General features: G+C 44.2%; 2 protein-coding genes across 4 annotated transcripts in view; both read left to right on the forward strand.

Annotated features, from left to right (window-relative positions):
* Positions 1–1,042: 1,042 nt before the first annotated feature.
* LOC143986854 (uncharacterized) overlaps positions 1,043–22,426 on the forward strand; it is a 218,624-nt gene continuing 197,240 nt past the window's right edge. The window contains 5 exon segments of the mRNA XM_077485262.1: positions 1,043–1,326; positions 1,961–2,017; positions 2,104–2,227; positions 2,344–2,441; positions 2,523–2,744. Of these exon segments, the coding sequence (XP_077341388.1) occupies positions 1,219–1,326; positions 1,961–2,017; positions 2,104–2,227; positions 2,344–2,441; positions 2,523–2,744 (609 nt within the window). The 5' untranslated portion in view covers positions 1,043–1,218.
* LOC143989475 (uncharacterized) overlaps positions 1,295–22,426 on the forward strand; it is a 28,052-nt gene continuing 6,920 nt past the window's right edge. The window contains exons 1-3 of one of the 3 annotated variants that reach the window (XM_077489617.1): positions 1,295–1,326; positions 1,912–2,017; positions 17,382–17,505. In XM_077489617.1, coding sequence (XP_077345743.1) covers positions 17,421–17,505 — 85 coding nt within the window. In that variant the 5' untranslated portion in view covers positions 1,295–1,326; positions 1,912–2,017; positions 17,382–17,420. Of the gene's footprint in view, positions 1,327–1,911; positions 2,018–13,241; positions 13,452–13,775; positions 17,028–17,127; positions 17,506–22,426 lie in introns of those variants that run through there. The other 2 variants (XM_077489614.1, XM_077489615.1) reach the window with 2 other exon arrangements.

The following is a 22,426-nucleotide window of genomic DNA, read 5'->3' on the forward strand; positions in this document are numbered from 1 at the left end:
CATGTATAGAATTTTGGGCAAGAGTACCATTTTCACTAAATTGATCCTGCCCATAACCCCCAAAGGCAATTTGGTCCAGGCCTGTGTCTTAAGTTTGAGCAGCGTAAATAGGGGTTCTATATTACATGTGCAGTAGTCCCTCAGGTCTCTTGTGACCTGCACCCCCAGGTATTTAATCTCCCCCACCCTCTGCAAAGGAAGTTCTGGGGTGTTCTGTGGTGGTGGAAACTGGTCAATAGGGAGAATTTGGGACTTGTCCCAGTTCATACGTAGCCCTGAATAATTGCCCATGCGTTCAATGATGGTCAGTGCAGCCCGGAGAGATGGACCTTGGTCAGCCAAATATAAGAGCATGTCGTCCGTGTAAAGACCTATTTTGTCCAATGTATTTCCAACACGCAGGCCCTCTATATCTGGGGATGCCCTAATAGCCATGGCCAGAGGTTCTGCCACCAGGGCGTACAGGAGAGGGGATAGGGGACATCCCTGTCTAGTTCCCCTCTCCAGTGGGAACTGCTCTGAGATCCACCCATTGACAAAAACTGTGGCCTTAGGCGACTGGTATAGAATACGTATCCATTTCTGGAAGTTGGGTCCGAATCCGAAGCTACCGAGGCATTCCCACAGGTAGGGCCATTCTACCGAGTCGAACGCCTTCGCTGTGTCTAACGCTACAATGACTCGCGAGCCCGCGTTTTCATGGCGCGCCTGTAGATTCATAAACAACCCCCGGATGTTCATAGCCGTGTTCTTCCCCGGCATGAATCCGGTTTGATCGGGGTGGACAAGAGACAGTATAACTCGATTTAGCCTAGTGGCCAAGATCTTCGCCAAGATCTTGATATCCACTTGTAATAGGGATATAGGTCTGTAGGATTCAGGGTATCCTGGATCCTTCCCCAGGTTTACTTACATCGTTCTTAGTAGAAAGACTGCCCCCCCTACAGATCATTGATGTCAGTCGTTACTGATAGACAGAAATTGTTCATTGCTCAAGGAACCCCCAGAAAGCTTTGGAGGAACCCTGGCTGAGAGGCTGGACTAAGCAGTAATATATTTCTATCCTCCTTGGTGGGAATAGAGATGAAACCATCTATAAGGATATACAGTACATACACACACACAACACAAGGTCATGTTCACACTGTTTCTCAGGGCTGCAGTTCCACTGAGCTCCACCAGGTGGTGATCTCTCTTCTACTGAAAATTTAAGTCTCTATGGAATGCAGACAGGAAGTGATGTCAGGTATAAATAGGAAGTTTCGGGTGAGAGGTGAGTCGGGAGGAAGTAGAGAGAAGACATTGTTGGAAGTTACAGCAGAGGAGGTAATAAGATCTTATTTTCTATTTACACCCAGTAATCCCCCCCCCCCCCCCCGTCATGTCCGTCCTCTTCCTCCATAGTCACTGTGATGTCTTTTATCTCCAGCAGATGGAGATACACACATATATAGTGTGGAAACCTAGATTAACCCCTTCAGGGGCAGAACATTTCCCTGCTTACGGGGGCGGAACATTCTCTTCATTTTGGAGATCACATTCTCCCCTCATCAGTCTGTACTAAAAGATTATATGACTTTTTTGGGGGGGGGGGGGGTGGGCGATTTATTTAGGGGGGATTTGAATATGCGTATCTTTATTTTATAATGTTATTTGTAGTAAATGTCCTGAAAACAAATTTTTCCATAATGGTCCCAGCCTCAGATATTCATCCTAAAATGTGATGTGGGGATTTAATAAAATGGAGATCTAAACAGTGAGGTGAGGAGGATTCTGGGAGGTCACATGTCATCATTCTTATCTCTATTAATAAAGCACAGACCTGACCGGAGAGGTGAGGAGGATTCTGAGAATGTCATTTGATTTTACTATTCATGTTCAAATATTGATTTTTTTTTTCCTCCCGTGAAGTCTAGTGATCATTTGACCATCAAATTGTCTCCACCTCCCTCCCTGATAGAATAAAAAGAAGATTCCTGAAGTCACCACCAAGATCACAGAGCTGCTGACAGGAGAGGTGAGCGGTGCTGGGAATTCTGGGACATTATCCAGTAACAGACAAGGGATGTGTCTGGATGGTGACTGTATCATTGTGTGTGTCAGGTTTCTATAAGGTGTCAGGATGTCACTGTCTATTTCTCCATGGAGGAGTGGGAGTATTTAGAAGGACACAAGGATCTCTACAAGGACGTCATGATGGACAATCAGCCGCCCCTCACATCACCGGGTAAGAGGAGACTTTATTGTAAAGGAGAGAGCAGTACGGAGGCTCCACCTAGATCCCCCATCATCTGATAAACACATAGAAACAATGTATTCAGTCAGTGTGTGTGTTTCCTACAGATGGATCCAGTAATGGGAACCCACCAGAGAGATGTCCCCGTCCTCTGTATTCCCGGGATTCCACACAGGAAGGTCACACCATCCCTTACCATCATCAGGTAGATGAGGAACAATCACTAATAGTCAAGACTTTTACACAAGTGTATTTGTTACGATTAATGTTTTATTATATATTTCAGAGTGAAAACCTCTGGGGTTATAATATTGTTATTAAAGAAGAGTTTGAAGAAGAGGATGAGGAGTATGGAGTGATGAGGCACCTTTCTGAAGGACACAAGGATCTCTACAAGGACATCATGATGGAGCCATCAAGTAACAGAAACCCACCAGAGAGATGTCCCCGTCCTCTGTATTCCCGGGATTCCACACAGGAAGGTCACACCATCCCCCACCATCATCAGGTAGATGACTGACAATTATTGGTAGTTATGAATTATACACAGCATAGTTTGTTACTATGAATGTTTTATGAAATATTGAGATTGGAAACCTAGAGGACTACACTACTGATGTCAAAGAAGATTATAAAAAGAATGATGAGAGTATGTAGGGATGGAGCATCTAGAACATGGACTTATGTTATGTCATAATATTAAAGCTTAGATTTTACAGATAATATTATCTCTCATGTTTTTGGTTTAGAGTGAAGATCTGATAGATTTAAAAGTTGAGGTTAAATCAGAAGACGAAGAAGAAGAAGACGATTGGTATGTGAGGGATGATCAGCAGTCTATGGAGGAGGATGGAATAACGGGGACATTTATAGAGGAGGACACTCCTACAGAGATCAGCACAGGTGGGTCATTAACACTAAATACATTCCTCCACCCATACTGCTCACTGATTGGTGCAGAATAGGACAGAGTTATATCGGCCTGTAATCCCCTGGTCACTTTCCTGAGCTGGAATGCACTTTCAGTTGGACAAGATATAGATTTATTGTGCATTGAATTTTGACCCCTTTCTGTATATTTTTATGAAGCAGTTTAACAATCTGATAATATTTTGTTACATTTTTGTAAATATCCTTTTTTGCTCTGCACTGTGACACAGGAAACAAAGACAAGTCACCAATATTGTTTGTGATACAAAAATTTTTTTTTTACTCGTGATATAATTTAGGAGTTGGATTATTCACTTGTCGGCTGTGTGAACTATTTATTTATTGATAAATATATGTAGATTTCTAAGGGGATCATTTATTGTTTTATTATGACATTATCACCTTTTGAGGTGCTATAACTTTTTGAATTAGTACAAGTGCAACCTAAAATCTCTGTTGAGTTGTGTGTTTTTTTACTTTTGTGAGGGTTAGAGGATTTAGGAACGCAGATGCAAATTGTCTAACATCCTTGTGCACTGGGTGACTTTTAGTGGTTGTTCATACTCCATTTTCATTGTACATTACATAGTTCTCATCCTTGCACTAAATAAACTATGTTGTGCATTGCATAGTCCTGACCCCTGCCCCATATACTCTGTTGTTCATTACATAGTCCTGACCCCTGTACTATATAATCTGTGTTGTACATTGCATACTCCTGACCCCTGCACTATATACACTATCTTGTGTGTTACAGTGTCCTGATACTATATAGTCCTAACCGTTGTACCTTTATGCAACAATTTGTCCTGACTTCTGCTCTTGCCCCTCTGCTATACACATAATATGTATTCTCTTTTGTTATACTCATTTCCTACCAGCTGGACTTTTTACATCTGATGATTTGATTGGAGCACAGACTTTTACATGTTGATAATAATGTGATAACATCCTCAAACTTTGGAACCTTAAACAGAAAGTGATAATGAGGGGGAGGAGTCAATAACCCAATGATGGGGGTCTTCAGGATCAGTCCAGTCTTCATCTTGGTTGTTCTCCCCCCATCCTCACTCTCTGACCTCTGGTGGGGCTTAGCCCCACTGTTATTCATGACTAAATCATGGACTAAATAAGGAAGTGCAGGACTTCTTTTGTTGGGAAGATGGCAATGAGTGATAGAGGGGGAGGGGACACTCGTCCTATAATCCCCTCATCACTGTCACTCCTATAAAAGACAGTTCTCGTTGTTTCCTCACTCTCTGACTAAGGTCCATGAATAAAGAAATGATCTGGTAGGAGATCAGAGGACCCATTTACTAGTTACCTTGAGGGGGGAATTGTAAGATCCTCAGAGACAAAGCTGTCTGATGTGGGCGGAGTCCTGGTTTAGGGGAACCAATCAGCTCATGTCTAGTAATAATCGTTTTATTTCTATTTTAGTAGATGGACGGGAGATGAGGAAAACCTCAGAGGATTGTCTCACTCTGTCTCCAGACTGTAAAGTAGAAGATGAGGACATCACACAGTATAGTCCAGGAGAAAACCCGACTACCTCAAATGTTCATCCGGCACCACACAGTGTAGATGGACCATCGTATTCCTCTTATCCTGAGGAACCTCAGACTGTGAGGGACGGTGCCGTCCTTCCAACAAAGAAGAGGTTTTCCTGTGCTGAGTGCGGGAAGTGTTTCCATTTTAAATCTGATCTTAATGTGCATAAAAGATCCCACACAGGTGAGAAGCCGTATTCTTGCTCTGAGTGTGGAAAACGTTTTTCAGATAAATCCAATCTTATAAATCATAAGCGATTGCACACGGGTGAGAAGCCATATTCTTGTCCTGAGTGTGGGAAAAGTTTTTCAGATAAGTCCTGTCTTTATAATCATCAAAGATTGCACACAGGTGAGAAGCCGTTTTCTTGTTCCGAATGCGGGAAATGTTTTGTACAAAAATCACAACTTGTCACACATCAGAGGTCTCACACAGGGGAAAAGCCATATTCCTGTCCGATGTGCGGGAAATGTTTTTCAGATAAGTCACATCTTAACAGACATGAGAGACTGCACATGGGAAAAAGGCCATATTCCTGTCCTGAGTGTGGGAAATGTTATTCAGAAAAGTCACATCTTTATAGACATCAGAGACTGCATACAGGGGAGAAGCCGCATTCCTGTTCTGACTGTGGGAAATGTTTTCTTCAAAAATCAGAGCTTGTCACACATCAGAGATTGCACACAGGAGAGAAGCCGTATTCCTGTTCTGATTGTGGGAAATGTTTTTCACAGAAGTCCAATCTTTACAGACACCAGAGATTGCACACAAGAGAGAAGCCACCTTCCTGTCCTGAGTGAGGGAATTGTTTGTCACTGAAGTCCTGTCTTCCTGTACATCAGGGATCCCACACAACCCTCGAGGTGTATTAGTGCCTTGAGTGCGGGAAATGCCTACCATATGAATGTTGCTGGACATCACAGCTCTCATGTGGGGAAGAAGCACACCCTGATATACACCTCAGATATACTCCATGGCTGATCTTCATCATGTAAGAAACAGTTCATAAGGAGATCAGAGATCACCAAAGTCATGGATGAAATGTTGTGCCGTGTTGGCCATTGAATGCAGTATAAAATTTGAGTCATTGCCTTTTTTTGGCTGAGTAAACTTTGTGGTGTAAGCTTTTGTAAACAGTGTAAAAACTTGGAGTACTGCGAGTTATACCTGTAGTAGCTTGGAGTACTGGGAAGTAATACCTGTAGTGATCTTGGGTACTGGAAGTAATACCTGTGGTAACTTGAGTACTGGTAACTTAGAGTAATTTGAAACAAAGTGGAGTAATGGGAGTAACCTTGAGTAACTTAAAACAGCAATAGCACAAAGAGTAATTTGGAGTAGTGTAGAATACCGAGAGTAGCCTTTTAATATCCCCATTATAGTAGCGGGTAAAAATGTCCAACAGGATTGGGGATGCCAGCCAGTGCACATCTTGCTTCATGAATGCGTTCCTTGAAGAGCCGTTGGAGGGCGCACACTGCTGTGCGAAATGTCAGCTAGTCGTTTCTCTGATAGCTCAGATCCTGGATCTAGAGAATTGGTGGCAACACTACACTGCGCAGCATCAACAACCTGGAAAGGAACTTCGACATTCCTTAGCAGGTGCTGGCAGGGGCCAGTGTAGGGGGTGGATATGGAGGTACAAGAGCCAGAGGTAGGTAGCTGGGTGACAGTTAGAAGGAGAGGTAAGGGGAAGAGCCTCAGGGAGGCTAGTCCTGAGCTGGTACATCCCAACAAATATGCCAAGTTTCGTGATGTTGGGAATATCAACTCAGGGGTGGCATTGCTAGAGAAGCCTCCCTTCCCTATCTTTCAGGGGAATGACCACTCCGGTAAGAAGGGATGGGGCAAGGACACATGCAAGGGTAGACAGGTACTGGTAATAGGGGACTTAATTATTAGACAGATAGGGCAATCTGTTACAAAGACCGTGATTGCTAAATGGTATGTTGTTTACTGGATGCTCGGGTTCGGCAGATCGGCTGGACTGATTATTGGATGGAGCTGGGGAGGACCCAGCGGTCATGGTACACGTTGGAACCAATGACAGAGTATGAGGAGGGTGGAGCATCCTTAAAAATGATTTCATGGATTTAGGAGCCACATTGAAGTGCAGGACCTCCAAGGTAGTATTCTCAGAAATACTGCCTGTGCCTCAAGCCACACCAGAGAGGCAGCAGGAGCTTAGGGAACTGAACAAGTGGCTGAGAAGCTGGTGTAGGAAAGAGGGTTTTCAGTTCCTGGAGAACTGGGCTGACTTATCATTTGGTTACCGGCTCTTTAGTAGGCATGGTCTGCACCTTAATGGGGAGGGTGCAGCTCTATTGTGGAGAAATGATGGCCAAAAATGTGGAGGGGGCCTTTAAACTAGGTGGCAGGGGGAGGGTTTAGAGGAAGATAGAGGCAGCAGTGAGCGTAGAACAGAGGGAAATAGCAGAGGCACTAGTGATATTATATCCATAGCATCTAATTCTGGAGTGAATGAGTGGACAGCTCAAAATCGCAGCCTCAGAAAACCTAAGGAGGAAATAATACGCACCCGTACAAAACTGAGGGGCATGTTCACAAATGCCTGGAGCCTAGTTAAGATAATGGAGGAGCTGGAGCTGCTGTTACACGAGGAGGATGTGGACTTCATAGGAATAACATAAACTTGGTTTGACAGCTCACATGGCTGGCTGGCTGGCAGGCAAATATCCAGTGGTATTCCTGGTATCGGAGGGACAGGGAGGGTAGACAAGGGGGAGGGATGTGCCTGTATATCAAGATTGCCTTACTGGTGGAAGAGAGGAATGACATCAAGGATGGGGCATGGGGGAGGTGGAATCCGTGTGGGTAGAACTCCAAAGAGAAGAAGCAAGTGGGAAATGAATAGTGGGGGTATGTTACAGGCCCCCACCCTGAAGGAGGAGGAGGAGTTGGATCTACTTTCACAGTTAGGAACAGCAGCGAGGCAGGGAAATGTCATCGTAATAGGGGACTTCAACTATCCAGAGATGCTGACTGGGCAGAAGGGACAGCTCACTCATTAAAGGCCCGTAAATGTATTAAATGTCCAACAGGACAAATTCATGTCCAAATTGGTGGATTCCACAACTAGAAAAGATGCATTGCTAGATATATTAATTACAAATGAATCACATCTGATCACAGATGTGGAAATACAGGACAATTTGGGATCTAGGGACCACAGGATAATTACATTCAGCATAAATGATAGGAAAAGGATGCACAAGGGTAGTACAAGAACACTAAATTTCAGGCGAGCCAAGTTTTGAAAACTTTGCTTAATATTGTAAGATATTAAAAGGGACCAAATCCTAGATACATTAAACACCAGAAGAAAAAGAACATATTAATTAAAGGTATCACCACGTTCATTCTAATGGGCAATAAATACAGAAGAACAAAGGTTAAACCTGGGTGGCTGAACCATAGCATAAAAAGTCCTATTAAAGACAAAATAAATGGCCTTAAAAAAATATAAAGCGGAGGGGTCATTGTCAGCATTCCAACACTAAAAGGAATGCAACAAGAAGTGTAAGCCCTTGTACACACGGTCGGAGATTCCGACAACCAAATCCGTCGGATTTTGTCCGAAACTGTTGCATACACACGGTCAGACAAAGTTGTTGGAAAATCTGACGTGGTGACGTTATTTCGTTACGACGGGACTACGTTCACGCTAGTAGCCAATAGCTTTGGTGTAGGAATTTGATCTGAGCTTGCGTGGCACTTTGTCCGATCGGAATTCTCTACACATGATCGGAGTATGTCCGATCGGAGCATTTTGTCGGAAAATTTTACCAACAAGTTGGAAAACTTGGCCTGTCGGATACTCAGACGGAAACAGTCCGATGGAGCCCACACACAGTCGGAATATCCGACAAAACGGTCCGATCAGACACATTCCGTCGGAATCTCTGACCGTGTGTACAAGGGCTAAGAACTCAATCAGGGTGGCTAAGATAGAGCACTAGAGACACATAGTGGAGGAGAGTAAGAAAAATCCAAATACATTTTTTGAACTATATCAAAAGTAAAAAGGTGAGGTCGGAACACAAAGGCCCCATAAAGGATGATGAAGTGAAGATGGTTACAGATGACAAGGAGAAGGCAACTCTACTAAATTCTTTAGTCTCCTCAGTTTTTACACAGAAAAAGGAGGGGTATAACAACCACAACTGTATTGTTAGTAACACATCACAGGATGTAACCTTGTGGCTGACTACTCAATGAAAACAATTTCCTGTTATAAGATGCCAGCCCCCAGCACTCTGTATTAGGGTTGTCCCGATATCGATACTAGTATCCGTATTTGGGACAGATAATGAGCATTTGCGCGAGTACTTGTACTCGCAAAAATGCTCCCGATGCCTTATCCGATACCTGGTTGACGGGCAGAGTCAGAGGGTGGGCCGAGACAGTAGGTGGACGGAGAGGCCGGCCGGAGTCAGCAGAGCAGAGAGCGGGTCCTCACCTGCAGTGGAACTAGCTAGGTAAGCTGGCAGGGGTGCAGGGCACAGCCACATCAGGATCGGTGACCGGAGCCATCACATTCGGTCACGGTCAGAGGCTGAACATCCTGACACCCATCTCAGTACATCCTGCACTCGACTGCAGTAAGCCAGCAGCGGACATCTTGTTACACCCAGTCCATATAGTTTGGGCTGCGTGTAACAAGATGTCTGCTGCTGCTTACTGCGGCCGAGTGCAGGGTGTACCAATAAGTGCCATCTATCAATGCCCATAAGTGCCACCTATCGGTCCCCATTAGTCAGTGCCATCTATGAGTCCCCATCAGTCAGTGCCATCTATTAGTGCCAGCCATCAGTCAGTGCCACTTATCAGTGCCTATCAGTCAAACTGTCACATGACATTAAAAAAAGTATTGGTAAGTGGTATCGGCGACTGCTTGAAAAAGAAGTATCGGTACTTGTACTCGGTCTTAAAAAAATTGTATTGAACCAATTGTACGTAGTTCCAATATGTAGTATAAGATTTTAGTTTCTATAATAAATTATTTCTTTTTATTTTTATTTAATAACGATACTCTTGATAATAATTAAGACCTTTTTTTTTTATCTGAAGTTATCTTATATTGACCTGGTCCAAGTTGGTTTTATCCTCTCTTATACAATGTATGACGCAATCTTTTGAGTAGTTAGAGCTATGCTAAAATTGTTTTAGTTAAACTACTTTTAGTTCATGTTGGAACTACAACTCAATATTATTACCATATATGTAGGGCTGTTACTGATTAAAATTTTTGTGTTCGATTTTTTTTTTTTAAATCGATCAACTAATTTCGGTTAATTATAACGCACATACAGATCCAACTACTTTTAGCTGATCTCCTTGCATTGCAACTCTTCATTAGTCAGTGGTAAATGTGGTATACACTATATACAATCACCCGACACTAGTTAGTTTCCACAATCCATGACTTAACTTCACAGTTCACACAAATACGTTTTAAATTCAAACTGTAGCACTGATGTAAGTGATTTTTTTTTTCCACAGTAGCATGACAATCTCTCCACCTCCGGTCTAACTAATCACTCTCACCTTATGGCATGGACCCCTGTGCAAACAGGTGGTCATGCAAGCGGGTATCAAAAGGGTTAACACGGACCATAAACTTCTCTCACGTCTCCTTAGATCTCAGCAAGGATGCCAGGTCATGAGTAGAAAGAAAATATCTAAGTGCTCACTGCTTAAGTATAAGATTTCATTTTTCTGTTCAAACACAAACTACTCACAGAAAGATGATAAAAACACAGCATGTAAAGCCGACAATCGTGTTAGTTCCGTAGGGCAGCAGCGGGTGACATCATGCGTAGCTCCTCCCCCGTACGCGTTCCATTCAATCAGAACTTCCACGTCACCGGACTCCTCCCCCCCTTCCCTTCGTTAGCAGACGGAGGCACTTGGGGAAGGGGGGAGGAGTCCAGTGACATTGATGTCCGTGACGTCACCGGATCTCTGACGGAACTCCCTGAATACCTGGGATCCGGCTTAGAGGTGAGTACCGATCAAAAGAATTTTGATCGATCAAAAAAATGTATCAATTAATCTGAAATGGATAAGAACTACAAACTAGTTTGAGGTTATCTGCTGGTATTTCCAATTAAAGAGTATAAATGTGCATGCACATTAGAAGTAAACACTCTCTGAGACATGTTCAGCTGGGCTACTTCTAACTTCTGATTTATTCGTGGGCGGTGTTGATATTTTATACAGAAAGATACGTCATTACTATGTCAGTCTAATTGGTACATCTTATTGGTTAAAATACAAGAGAAATGGAGAAACTTGATGCTTGAAGTTCGGTTGAAGCTGGTTCTCTTATCTCAAATGCATTCTTCTAACGCGTGGGATGTAGGGTACAGACGCCATTTTAAACTCTGAACAGAGAGCCAATCTGTATACTACACAATAAGTAAGGAGCATAGGAACATGAATGCACATAAGCAAATAGACATTTTCTGATTATCATTATTTACATTAGATTCCTTAACAAATCAAGGAATTAATGTTTAATTTCCACAGCCCTACATATAAGTGATCTTTTCTTTTACTGCCACCATATGTACTTATGTATACTAATTGTTAAAATTCAATAAACAAATTTGACAAGAAAAAAAAAGTGGTATCGGGACAACCCTACTCTGTATGTCCAGGTGATGTGAAGGTAATTGATGACCATTCATGTAATCCCGTGTTATCCAGGCTTTGAGTAAGTACAAACAGAGGTGTAGACTCACCATATATACACAGGGTTACATGAATGGTCATAAATTAACTTCACATAATCTGGACAGAGGATGGGAGATGTTTGTATAGATAGATAAGTCTGCTGCTTGGGAGATGCTGTGAGTGGGCTGTGACCAATCGGGCTGCAGACTCGCTTGCTGTCTCTTCCAATTCTCCTTATCTTAACCCTTGAATGCAATAGATGCAAAAGAAATCCTCCTGAAACTTTCCACCCTAGTAAACTTTCCTTAGGAAAATAACCACTATGGACTTGGCAAGATGCTCTCCATAGGTTGAGGTCATGTGGTCTGGTATGGTTCAGGAGGGGGCATGCTCATTCCAGCTAGTGATTGGAGAGGGGGGGGGGGGGGGTCACAGAGACCCTGGAGGGGGTGGGGGGACAGAAAAGAGCTTCAGATTCCCAACACACAGACCAGCACAGTGTGTGTATTTATTGAGAAGCAATGACACTGCTGCTGTGACTCTCTCCACAGTGGCAAGTCTCCTAATGAAGCTCCCCCTGCCCGAATGGTATGTCCGGGTTTCAGGCAGTCTGAAAACCGGGCAGATGATTCAGAACCCGGTGAATCCCGTACAGGTGGCAACCCTAACGTCAAGCGATTTTTCACTTCCTGAAAGGGGACCTCGGTTTTCTTCTGTGCTTGAGCGATCGTCCTTCTGGCTGCTATGAACAAATAGGTTGCCAATTTTGCCAAGCAAACAAACCCGGGATAGGGCAATGTAATTAGTGAAAATGTGGCCTCTTTACGGACATTCAAATGGAAGGCAGTACTATATTTATATCCCCCCCCCCCTGGTGGGAGTGGAGATGACCCCATCCATATTGGCGGCACAGTGGTGTAGTGGTTAGCACTCTCGCCTATCAGTAAAAAAGGTCACTGGTTCAAATCCCAACCATGACATTACCTGCCTGGAGTTTGCATGTGCCTGTGTGGTTTTCCTCCCGCACTCCAAAGACATGCTGGTAGGTTAAATGGCTTCTGTCTAAATTGGCCCTAGTATGCATACCTCCCAATGTTTTGATAGAAAGGATGAACCACCGCTCCAAATTAATCCTCGAGGACTGAAGCTCTGTCTCCTATTGATGAGCCCCAGGTGTTGACCATTACACACACCATGAGCAAACAAGCAGGACATATACTCTGGATAGCCGCACACTGGAAAAATACTTAAAATCCCATCTTTAATTGAAACAACGTGGGTCACATCAAAATCAAATCAAAAAATCCATAGAAAATCCATTTGCTGTGGATTTTTTGAATGAGGGACACCTATCAGCAAAAGTATGCAGGCATAGGACATGCCCCTTGTCACGCCCCCCTAAAGAAGAATTGTACAAAAAAAAAAAAACAAGATTGGTTAAACCCACAAGTGCTTATTTACCATTACTATTCCTTTATATTGGCTTTTGGAATTTACAAATGCAACAATTTAGAAATCAGATGAAAAGTTTAGAGCTGGAAAACATCTTTGATAGATAAAAAGTGCATTTTTTTTTATACATTTGTATAGATCAGACCAAAATGAGGAACAAATGAGGAGGAATGAAGAACAGATGGACATTGCTCCAAATCAGGGACAGTCCCTCGAAATCAGGGACACTTGGGAGGTATGCTAGTATGTGTATGTGCGTTAGGGACCTTCGATTTTCACCCCTTGAGGGTAGGGACCGATGTGAATGTACAATATATATGTAAAGTGCTGCATAAATTGATGGCGCTATATAAGTACCATAAATAATAATAATATATAGTCCATACACACACACACAGCACAAGGCCGTGTTCACACTACGAGACGTTTCTCCGGGCTGCAGTTCCTCATAGCTCCACAGGGTGCTGATCTCACTTCTACTGCAAGACAGGAAGTGATGTCGGGTACAGACAGGAAGTTCCAGGTGAGAGGCGACTCGGTAGGAAGTAGAGAGGAGACATTGCTGGAAGTGGCAGTAGAGGAGGTAATAAGATCTTATTTTCTATTTACACCCAGTAACCCCCCGTCATGTCCGTCCTCTTCATCCATAGTCACTGTGATGTCTTTAAGGAATCCGGGCCGTTGATAGGGTTAGTGGGCAGCAGGGCTCTGAGGGAATGGGAAGCTGTAGGGCTCAGGGGAGTCTCACTGGTCGAATAAAATTTCCCAAAATACCAAGTGGAATGAAGATGGGCAGTCCTTCACCCCTTGGTGGGCACTAACTCTTAGCCCTTGTACACACGATCAGACATTCCGACAACCATTTTGTCCGAAACTGTTGCATACACACGGTCGGACAATCCGATTGTTCAGAACGTGATGACGTTATTTCGTTACGACGGGACTACGTTCAGGCTAGTAGCCAATAGCTTTGGTCTAGGAATTTGATCTGAGCATACGTTGTCACTTTGTCCGATCGGAATTCTTTACACATGATCGGACAAGGTCCGATCGGATCATGTTGTCGGAAAGTTTTATAGCCAAGCTGGAAAACTTGGTCCGTCGGATATTCCGACGGAAACAGTCCGATGGAGCCCACACACAGTCGTATTATCCGACAACACGGTCCGATCGGACATTTTCCGTCAGAATGTCCGACCGTGTGTACAAGGGTTTAGAGGAGGTCTGTTTCTGCAGTGACTACTGAGTGCCCAGGGGTCAGTGCTGTGCATCTGGATCAATCCAATACCTTGCCATGACACAGGGTCTGTCAGTGCCTGGTGCTGTAATTCAGAGCCCCAGGAGCTCACTGCCATTCTATACAATGTCCTGGATATTACGTTATACTTGGCAACCAAAAGGACTAAGCCCTCACCCCTGCTGTCCTCCTCCCCACACTGGGCTGCCATTAGATGGAGGAGAACAGACACCTCCCCCATAGCTCTCTACTCCACCAGCACCATCCTCCTGCTATCCAATCCAATCCCTTCTCTTACTGCAGAGAGTGACATCACTCCTGTCAGTCAGCAGGCTGCCAGAGATTGGACCTGTGCAGCCGAAGTTCTGGCAATTATCCTGATTAGCCAACAACTCCGGCCAAAATGTATCAGTTCCCCTTCCTGGACATCATGATGACCTGACATTGACTTCACAGTACTGCCTCAGAGCAAAACACAAAGACAGAATAAGGATTGAATGTATCATTCTGTCAGAAACCATGAAATCCGGCAGAGACAGAAGTACAGTTAAATCACACTTGTTTAATAATAAAAGTAAAAAGAACAAACTAAGTCAAAACATAGCCAAAGTTCAGTAACCGGAAAGGATAGTCAGCCAAGCCAGAAGTCAGGTATCAATGTAGTGAAACAGCAAGCAGGATCTGGAGCCAGAAGGGATGCCAGCAAGGGCAGCTATTGGCTACTGAACTTCCTTGTTTAGTCCCGTTTACGTCACCACATTCAAAATGAACGAACTTTCGAATGGACTTAGTCCGTTCGTGTGTGGCCAAGTCCGTTCGTTCAGAAAGTCCGTCGGACCTCCGCTGAAAGTCCGTCGGGAAGACCGTCGGACCTAGTCGTGTGTATGCGGCATTAGGAGTATCACACTTAAATCTGTCCAAAGAAGAGTCTAGTAGACATCTCAGGTATGATAAAGTTTGAAATATGAAATCATAAATTATGATATAATAACTATAAATAATTATAACAAATAATAATAATAAAAAATATTCAATAATGTAATCAAATAAAAAACAATAAAATTTGCTCAGTTGCAGAATTGTCGCTGTCATTACTTTCAGTGTTTGATGACGGACTTCCCCACAAATCACTATCGCTCAATTCAGCGAGTGATTCTAATTTATTATTGCTGATTTCTAGCTGGTCTAAACCCGCTTTTGATGTAAAGGGACTTTTTGGTTGCTATGGACAATCTCCAGTTTCCAGGCAGAAAGAACAGTTTTTATAATATAAAACTGCATGCAGGGCACTGGACAAAGCACTGGGGACAAAGGGATGTAAAATAATGATACAGTAATGTAATCTGTAAGATTATAGAGTACTGTATGTATTGTGTGTTTTTCACTTTTTGAATTTGGCACCGTGCTCCGTCCCCATGCGTCGCAACGCTCGCAGGGAACAAAGCTCGGCACTAGGGATGAGCTCGGTGTTCAACTCGAACATCGGCCGTTCGTCTGTTCGGCGAATTCAGAACTTTGTGGACCGTTCGCACCAAATTCGTGTGGCACGAACGGCCCACAATGCACTACGCCATCTCAGTGCATTGCTGGCTCATGATTGGCCAACCATGCACTGTGACCCCGCATGCTTGGCCAATCACAGCGCCAGCAGTGAGGAGAGCCATAATTGGGGGTTTAGTACATGCCCCACACTATATAAGTCCGCCAGCGCGGCGGCCTTGTGTAGTGTGTTCCGGTGTGCAGGGAAAGAGCAAGATAGGCAGGGACAGTGTGTTCTTTTCTCAGGCATCTGCAGGAGTTAAAGTGGGTGTTGTGTGCCTCCAGCGCAGTATACACCTGTATCTACCCTTTTATGCTGGTATTCTCTAATACAGGCATCTGCAGGAGTTAGCGGGTGTTGTGTGCCTCCAGCACAGCACAATATACACCTGTATCTACCCTTTATTGCTGGTGTTCTATAATAAAGGCATCTGCAGGAGTTAGCTGGTGTTGTGTGCCTCCAGCACAGCACAGTATACACCTGTATCTACCCTTTATTGCTGGTGTTCTCTTATACAGGCATCTGCAGGAGTTAAGTGGGTGTTGTGTGCCCTCCAGCACAGTATACACCTGAAGATACCCCTTATTGCTGGTGTTGTCTGTTGCATATCTTGCATATTAGCCTTTAAAATTAGCACTTTTGATTTTGAATGTTCGAGTGCCATAGACTTTAATAGGGTTCTAAACTTCTTACGAATTTTTGGTCTGTTCGAAGGTTCTGGTGTGAACCGAACCAGGAGGTGTTCGGCTCATCCCTACTCGGCACTGTGATAGATCTGGCGGAGTCCACAGTTTGCACACACAGCGGGAGGACATCGCAGGATCCAGTGGACAAGGTAAGTAAGTAGTTTCTTGTGATGTGACCAAGGCGAAGTCAGAGATCTTCTGGACTAGACGGCTTAAGTAGGCAGGACTGACGAACAGGATCATCAACAGCTGAGTAACTGTGGAGAGAGATGGGAGCTGGCAATTAGCCGACAGCTGAGTGGCCAGCTCAGAGAAAGTCAGACCTGACACATTCCTTGTCTGCAGATCGAAAAGTTGGCAAAACCAGTTCAGAAACAAAACAAACCCAAGAGAGGATAGGAATTTCTTATCTGACAGGCCAACAGGATTCTGTAGCAAAAATGAAACAGTTCCAACTAAATGTTTTCCCATTGGGGCAGTAGTTATTAAATGTCCAGCAACCCTCCTATACCCTCCTTCACATCCTATTATTGTGTGACCAATACCATCCAAATAATATTTTCAGTTCCCAAAGTCTAGAAGGAGACCTGTATAGATCAAATGACAGCACCAATGAGGATGGAGGAGGAACGGAGTCCCATGACTGAGAAGATATTAAACCTCACCCTGGAGATCATCTACCTGCTGACCGGAGAGGTGAGGAGGATTCTGGGAGGCCACATGACTATTAATAAAACACAGAACTGACTGGAGAGGTGAGGAGGATTGTTAATGATAATTGGTTTTTCTAATGTAGGATTATGAAGTAGTAATGAAATCATTTGGGGATCGAATGACAGCCTCCAGCCATCCCAATGGCTCATCAATCACAGTGCCTCCATGTGGTTCCATTACACCAGAGAGACACAACATGCAGAAGATTCTAGAAGTCACCAAGAAGATGATGGAGCTGCTGACAGGAGAGGTGAGCGGTGCCGGGAATTCTGGGACATTATCCAGTAACAGACAAGGGATGTGTCTGGATGGTGACTGTATCATTGTGTGTGTCAGGTTCCTATAAGGTGTCAGGATGTCACTGTCTATTTCTCCATGGAGGAGTGGGAGTATTTAGAAGGACACAAGGATCTCTACAAGGACGTCATGATGGACAATCAGCCGCCCCTCACATCACCGGGTAAGAGGAGACTTTATTGTAAAGGAGAGAGCAGTACGGAGGCTCCACCTAGATCCCCCATCATCTGATAAACACATAGAAACAATGTATTCAGTCAATGTGTGCAAGTAGTTCTGTGGGTGCACGTAGGTCAGCGAGTACCTGTGTATTGTCTTCTTGAGTACCTGTGTATTGTCTTGTTGAGTATTAGTGTCAGGAAGCTAGTTGTTAGGCAATTTGGACAGGGTATAATCCCCAATCCTCTTTAAATGTAATAGTTACAATGCCCGGCGGGTGTGGAGAGGTGACTCAGTGTACATCTTTGCGGCATTTATGCGTTCCTTGATCATCCGATTGAGGGTGAATACTGCTGTGCAAAATGTAAGCTCATTGTTTCCCTGGAGGCCCAGGTTCTGAAGCTGGGGAAGCAACTGTCAGCACTGAGAAGTCCCTCCATACTAAAGGAGAGCCAGGAATGTACACGGCTGGTGTCGGCAGGGGCCAGCACAGAAGCGGGTGGAGACAAAGAGGTGCAGGCACTAGCAAAGAGTAAATGGGTGACAGTCAGGAAAGGTAGAGGGGAAGTGCCAGGGAGGCCGATCCATTGAGTGAGGTTGGTGAAACCAGTCAAGGACCAGCACTGGTGGAGCTGAGGGACTCTCCTAACTGCCGGGGGAAGAACTCCTCCAGCAAGAGTGGGGGCAAAGGAAAGACAGATTCTGGTGGTAGGGGACTCAATTCTTAGGACAGAGAGGCCAATCTGTTACAAAGACCTGAAGTGCCGAACAGTATGTTGTCTATCAGGCGCTCGGATTCGGCTTATCACGGATCTGGTGGACAAATTACTGGGAGGGGATGCGGAAGACCCAGCTGTCATGGTGCATGTTGGCACCAATGACAAAGTCAGAGGCAGATGGAGTGTCCTAAAGAACGATTTTGAGGGACTTGGGAGCTAAATTGAAGAAAAGGACCTCCAAGGTGGTATTCTCGGGAATACTACTGGTACATCGAACCACACCAGAAAGGCAGAGGGCGATTAGGGAAGTAAACAAGTGGCTGAAGAGTTGGTGTAGTAAGGAGGGGTTTGGGTTCCTGGAGGACTGGGGCGACTTCTCAGTCGATAACCGGTACTATAGAAGGGACGGACTGCACCTAAATGAAGAGGGTGCAGATCAGCTGGGAATGACGATGGCAGAAAAGTTAGAGGGGATTTTAAACTAGGCGATGGAGGGGAGGGTCCAGAGGTAGAGATAATCAGCCCAGAACATATTCCAGAGGGTAGTATTGGGGGCATTAGTGATAGGTTGACCAAAGCACATAAACCCAAGGTAAGTATAGTAGCAAGTCCTAGTTGCAATCCCGGAACACCCAATAAGAGGATAATATGCGACTGGTCATGTTCACCAATGCCAGGAGCCTGTACGAGGAGGATTTGGATTTTGTAGGAATTTCAGAGACCTGGTTCAACAGCTCTCATGATTGGCTAGCAAACATTCAAGGGTATGCCATTTATCTCAAGGACAGAGGGTAAAAAAGAGGGAGGGGTATGCCTATATATAAAAAAAAAAAATGTACAAGTGAATGTGAGAGATGACATCACTAAGGAAGGAGGTGGAATCCTTATGGGTAGAGCTAAAAGGGATGGATCTAAGGGGAAAATAATACTGGGAGTATGCTATAGGCCCCCTAACCTGAGGGAGGAAGGGGAGACAGACCTCCTATCACAATTTGGATTAGCAGCAAGGATGGGAAGTGTTAGCATAATGGGGGATTTTAATTATCCAGACATAGACTGAGCAGAGGGAACCGCGCATTCATCTAAGGTTTGCCAGTTCCTAAATGTCTTGCAGGACAATTTTATGGGTCAGATGATAGACGCACCAACTAGAAATAAAGCGTTACCGGATCTACTGATTACCAACAATACAGACCTGATCACGGATGTGGAAATATGGGGCAATTTAGGTAACAGCGATCACAGGTCAATTGGCTTCTGTATAAATCACACAAATAGGAAACATAAGGGGAATACAAAGACACTGAATTTCAAAAGAGCCAACTTCCCTAAACTACAAACCTTTCTAGAAGGCATAAATTGAGATAAAATCTTAGGAACAAAGAAGGTGGAGGAGAGATGGGTTTGCTTTAAGAGCATATTAAATAAGTGCATTAGCCAATGCATCCCATTGGGTAATACATTTAATTGAGAGAACAAAAGTCCTGAAAGGCTTAACTTCAGTGTAAAAATGCATATAAAAGCAAAGGAGAAGGCCTTCAAAAAATACAGGGTTGAGGGATCATCATCAGCATTCAGACTTTATAAAGAATGCAACAAGAAATGTAAGGGTGCAATAAGGATGGCTAAGATAAAACATGAAAGACACATAGCAGTGGAGAGAAAAAAAAATTCCAAGAAATTCTTTAAGTATGTAAACAATAAAAAAGGGAGAACATACCATATTGGCCCCATAAAGAATAAGGACATCTTACAAAGGATGGGGAGATGGCAAAGGTATTGAATTTATTCTTCTCCTCAGTCTTCACAAGGGAATCGGGGGGCTTTAGTAACCAAAACTGCAGTGTTTATCCTCATGACACATCACAGGAAGCACCTCCATGGTTAACAGAGGACAGAATTCAAATTAGACTTGGGAAGCTTAACGTTAATAAATCACCGAGACCAGATGGCTTGCACCCGAGGGTACTTAGGGAACTCAGTCAAGTAATTGCCAGACCATTGTTCCTAATTTTTACTGACAGTCTACTGACTGAAATGGTACCAGCTGACTGGAGAAAAGCCAATGTAGCACCAATATTTAAAAAGAGCCCAAAATACATCCCTGGGAATTACAGACGAGTTAGCTAACATCAATAGTATGTAAAATCTTGGAGGGGGTGATAAGGGACTATATACAAAATTTTGTAATGAGAACATTATCATTAGCAGTAATCGGCATGGATTCCTGAAGATTCGTTCTTGCCAAACCGATCTATTAACCTTCTATGAGGAGGTGAGTTGCTGTCTAGATAAAGGACGGCCCATAGACGTGGTGTATCTGGATTTTGCAAAAGCAGTTTCAAGAAACTATTATATAAGCACCTGAACGACCACAACATACAGGGATATACAATGTAGACATGTGCAGAGTAAAATATTTCGTTTTCGTCCGAAAACTTAATTTATTTAGTTACTCCCGAAATTCGTTTTTATTTATTTTGTTTTTCGTTCAAAAATTGCATTCGTCCGAAAATCCACATGAATTACGGTCGAATCTGTCTTTGAAGTGTGTCGAATGTATAAAGAAGATTCGACGGAGCTAACTATATAGCATACTTTAGAACCCTATTAAAGTCTATGGGACTCCAACGTTCAAAATCTAAAGTGCTAATTTTAAAGGCTAATTTGCCAGTTACTGTCCTAAAAAGTGTTTGGGGACCCGGGTCCTGCCCCAGGGGACATGTATCAATGCAAAAAAAAGTTTTAAAAACGGCCGTTTTTTCGGGAGCAGTTATTTTAATAATGATTAAAGTGAAACAATAAAAGTGTAATATTCCTTTAAATTTTGTAGGGGGGGGGGGGGTTGTCTATAGTATGCCTGTGAAGGGGTGCATGTTTCCCGTGCTTAGAACTGTCCCAGCACAAAGTGTCATTTATGCAGGAAAAAAAGTCCTTTAAAATCACTCGCAGCTATTATGAATTGTCGGCTCCCGTAATACAGAGAACACTCATTGAAAGTCATTGATAAAAAAAAAAAAAAAATAAATTTAAAAAAAGCGTGGGGGTCCCCCAAATTCAATTACCAGGCCCTTCAGGTCTGGTATGGATATTAAGGGGAACCCTGCCTCAAATTTAAGAAAAAATTTGACGTGGGGTTCCCCCTAAATATCCATAACCAGACCCTTCAGGTCTGGTATGGATATTAAGGGGAACCCCGCGTCAAATTTAAAAAAAATTGACGTGGGGTTCCCCCTAAAAATCCATACCAGACCCTTTATCCGAGCACGCAACCTGGCAGGCCGCAGGAAAAGAGGGGGGGACGAGAGAGCGCCCCCCCCCTCCCTCCTGAACCGTACCAGGCCACATGCCCTCAACATTGGGAGGATGCTTTGGGGGTCCGTGACCCCTCAAAGCACCTTGTCCCCATGTTGATGAGGACAAGGGCCTCATCCCCACAACCCTGGCCGGTGGTTGTGGAGGTCTGCGGGCGGGGGGCTTATCAGAATCTGGAAGCCCCCTTTAACAAGGGGACCCCCAGATCATGGCCCCCCCCCTGTTTGAAATGGTAAGGGGGTACAAAAGTACCCCTACCATTTCACAAAGAAAGTGTAAAAAATGGTTAAATAAAACAAACACACTTTTGAAAAATTCCTTTATTAAAAATAAAAAAATAAAAAAAAGATTCCAGCGGCGGTAATCCACTCTTGCTATCCAGCGACGGACGGTCATCTCTCCAGCGATGTCTCATCTCATCCAGCGCAGCGATCCATCCTTCTTCTGTCTCCTCCACGGAGACACTGCAGGCATTCCGGCGGCTGACGTTTCTTATATACGGAGGGCGGGGCCACCCGTCACCTGACCCCGCCCCCCTCTGACACAAGGGGAAACCCGGGGTTCCCCGTGACGTATGGGTGACCCCGCCCCCCTCTGATGTAACGGAAACCTGCCTGTGTTACATCAGAGGGGTGCGGGTCACCCCTACGTCACAGGGAACCCCGGGTTTCCCCTTGCGTCAGAGGGGGGCGGGGTCAGGTGACGGGTGGCCCCGCCCTCCGTATATAAGAAACGTCAGCCGCCGGAATGCCTGCAGTGTCTCCGTGGAGGAGACAGAAGAAGGATGGATCGCTGTGCTGGATGAGATGAGACATCGCTGGAGAGATGATCGTCCGTCGCTGGATAGCAAGAGTGGATTACCGCCGCTGGAATCTTTTTTTTTTTATTTTT

Source organism: Lithobates pipiens, unplaced genomic scaffold (genome assembly GCF_037356315.1).
Source record: "Lithobates pipiens isolate NorthernLeopardFrog02 unplaced genomic scaffold, aLitPip1_a1.2 Scaffold_18, whole genome shotgun sequence".
In the NCBI taxonomy this organism is placed as follows: domain Eukaryota; kingdom Metazoa; phylum Chordata; class Amphibia; order Anura; family Ranidae; genus Lithobates; species Lithobates pipiens.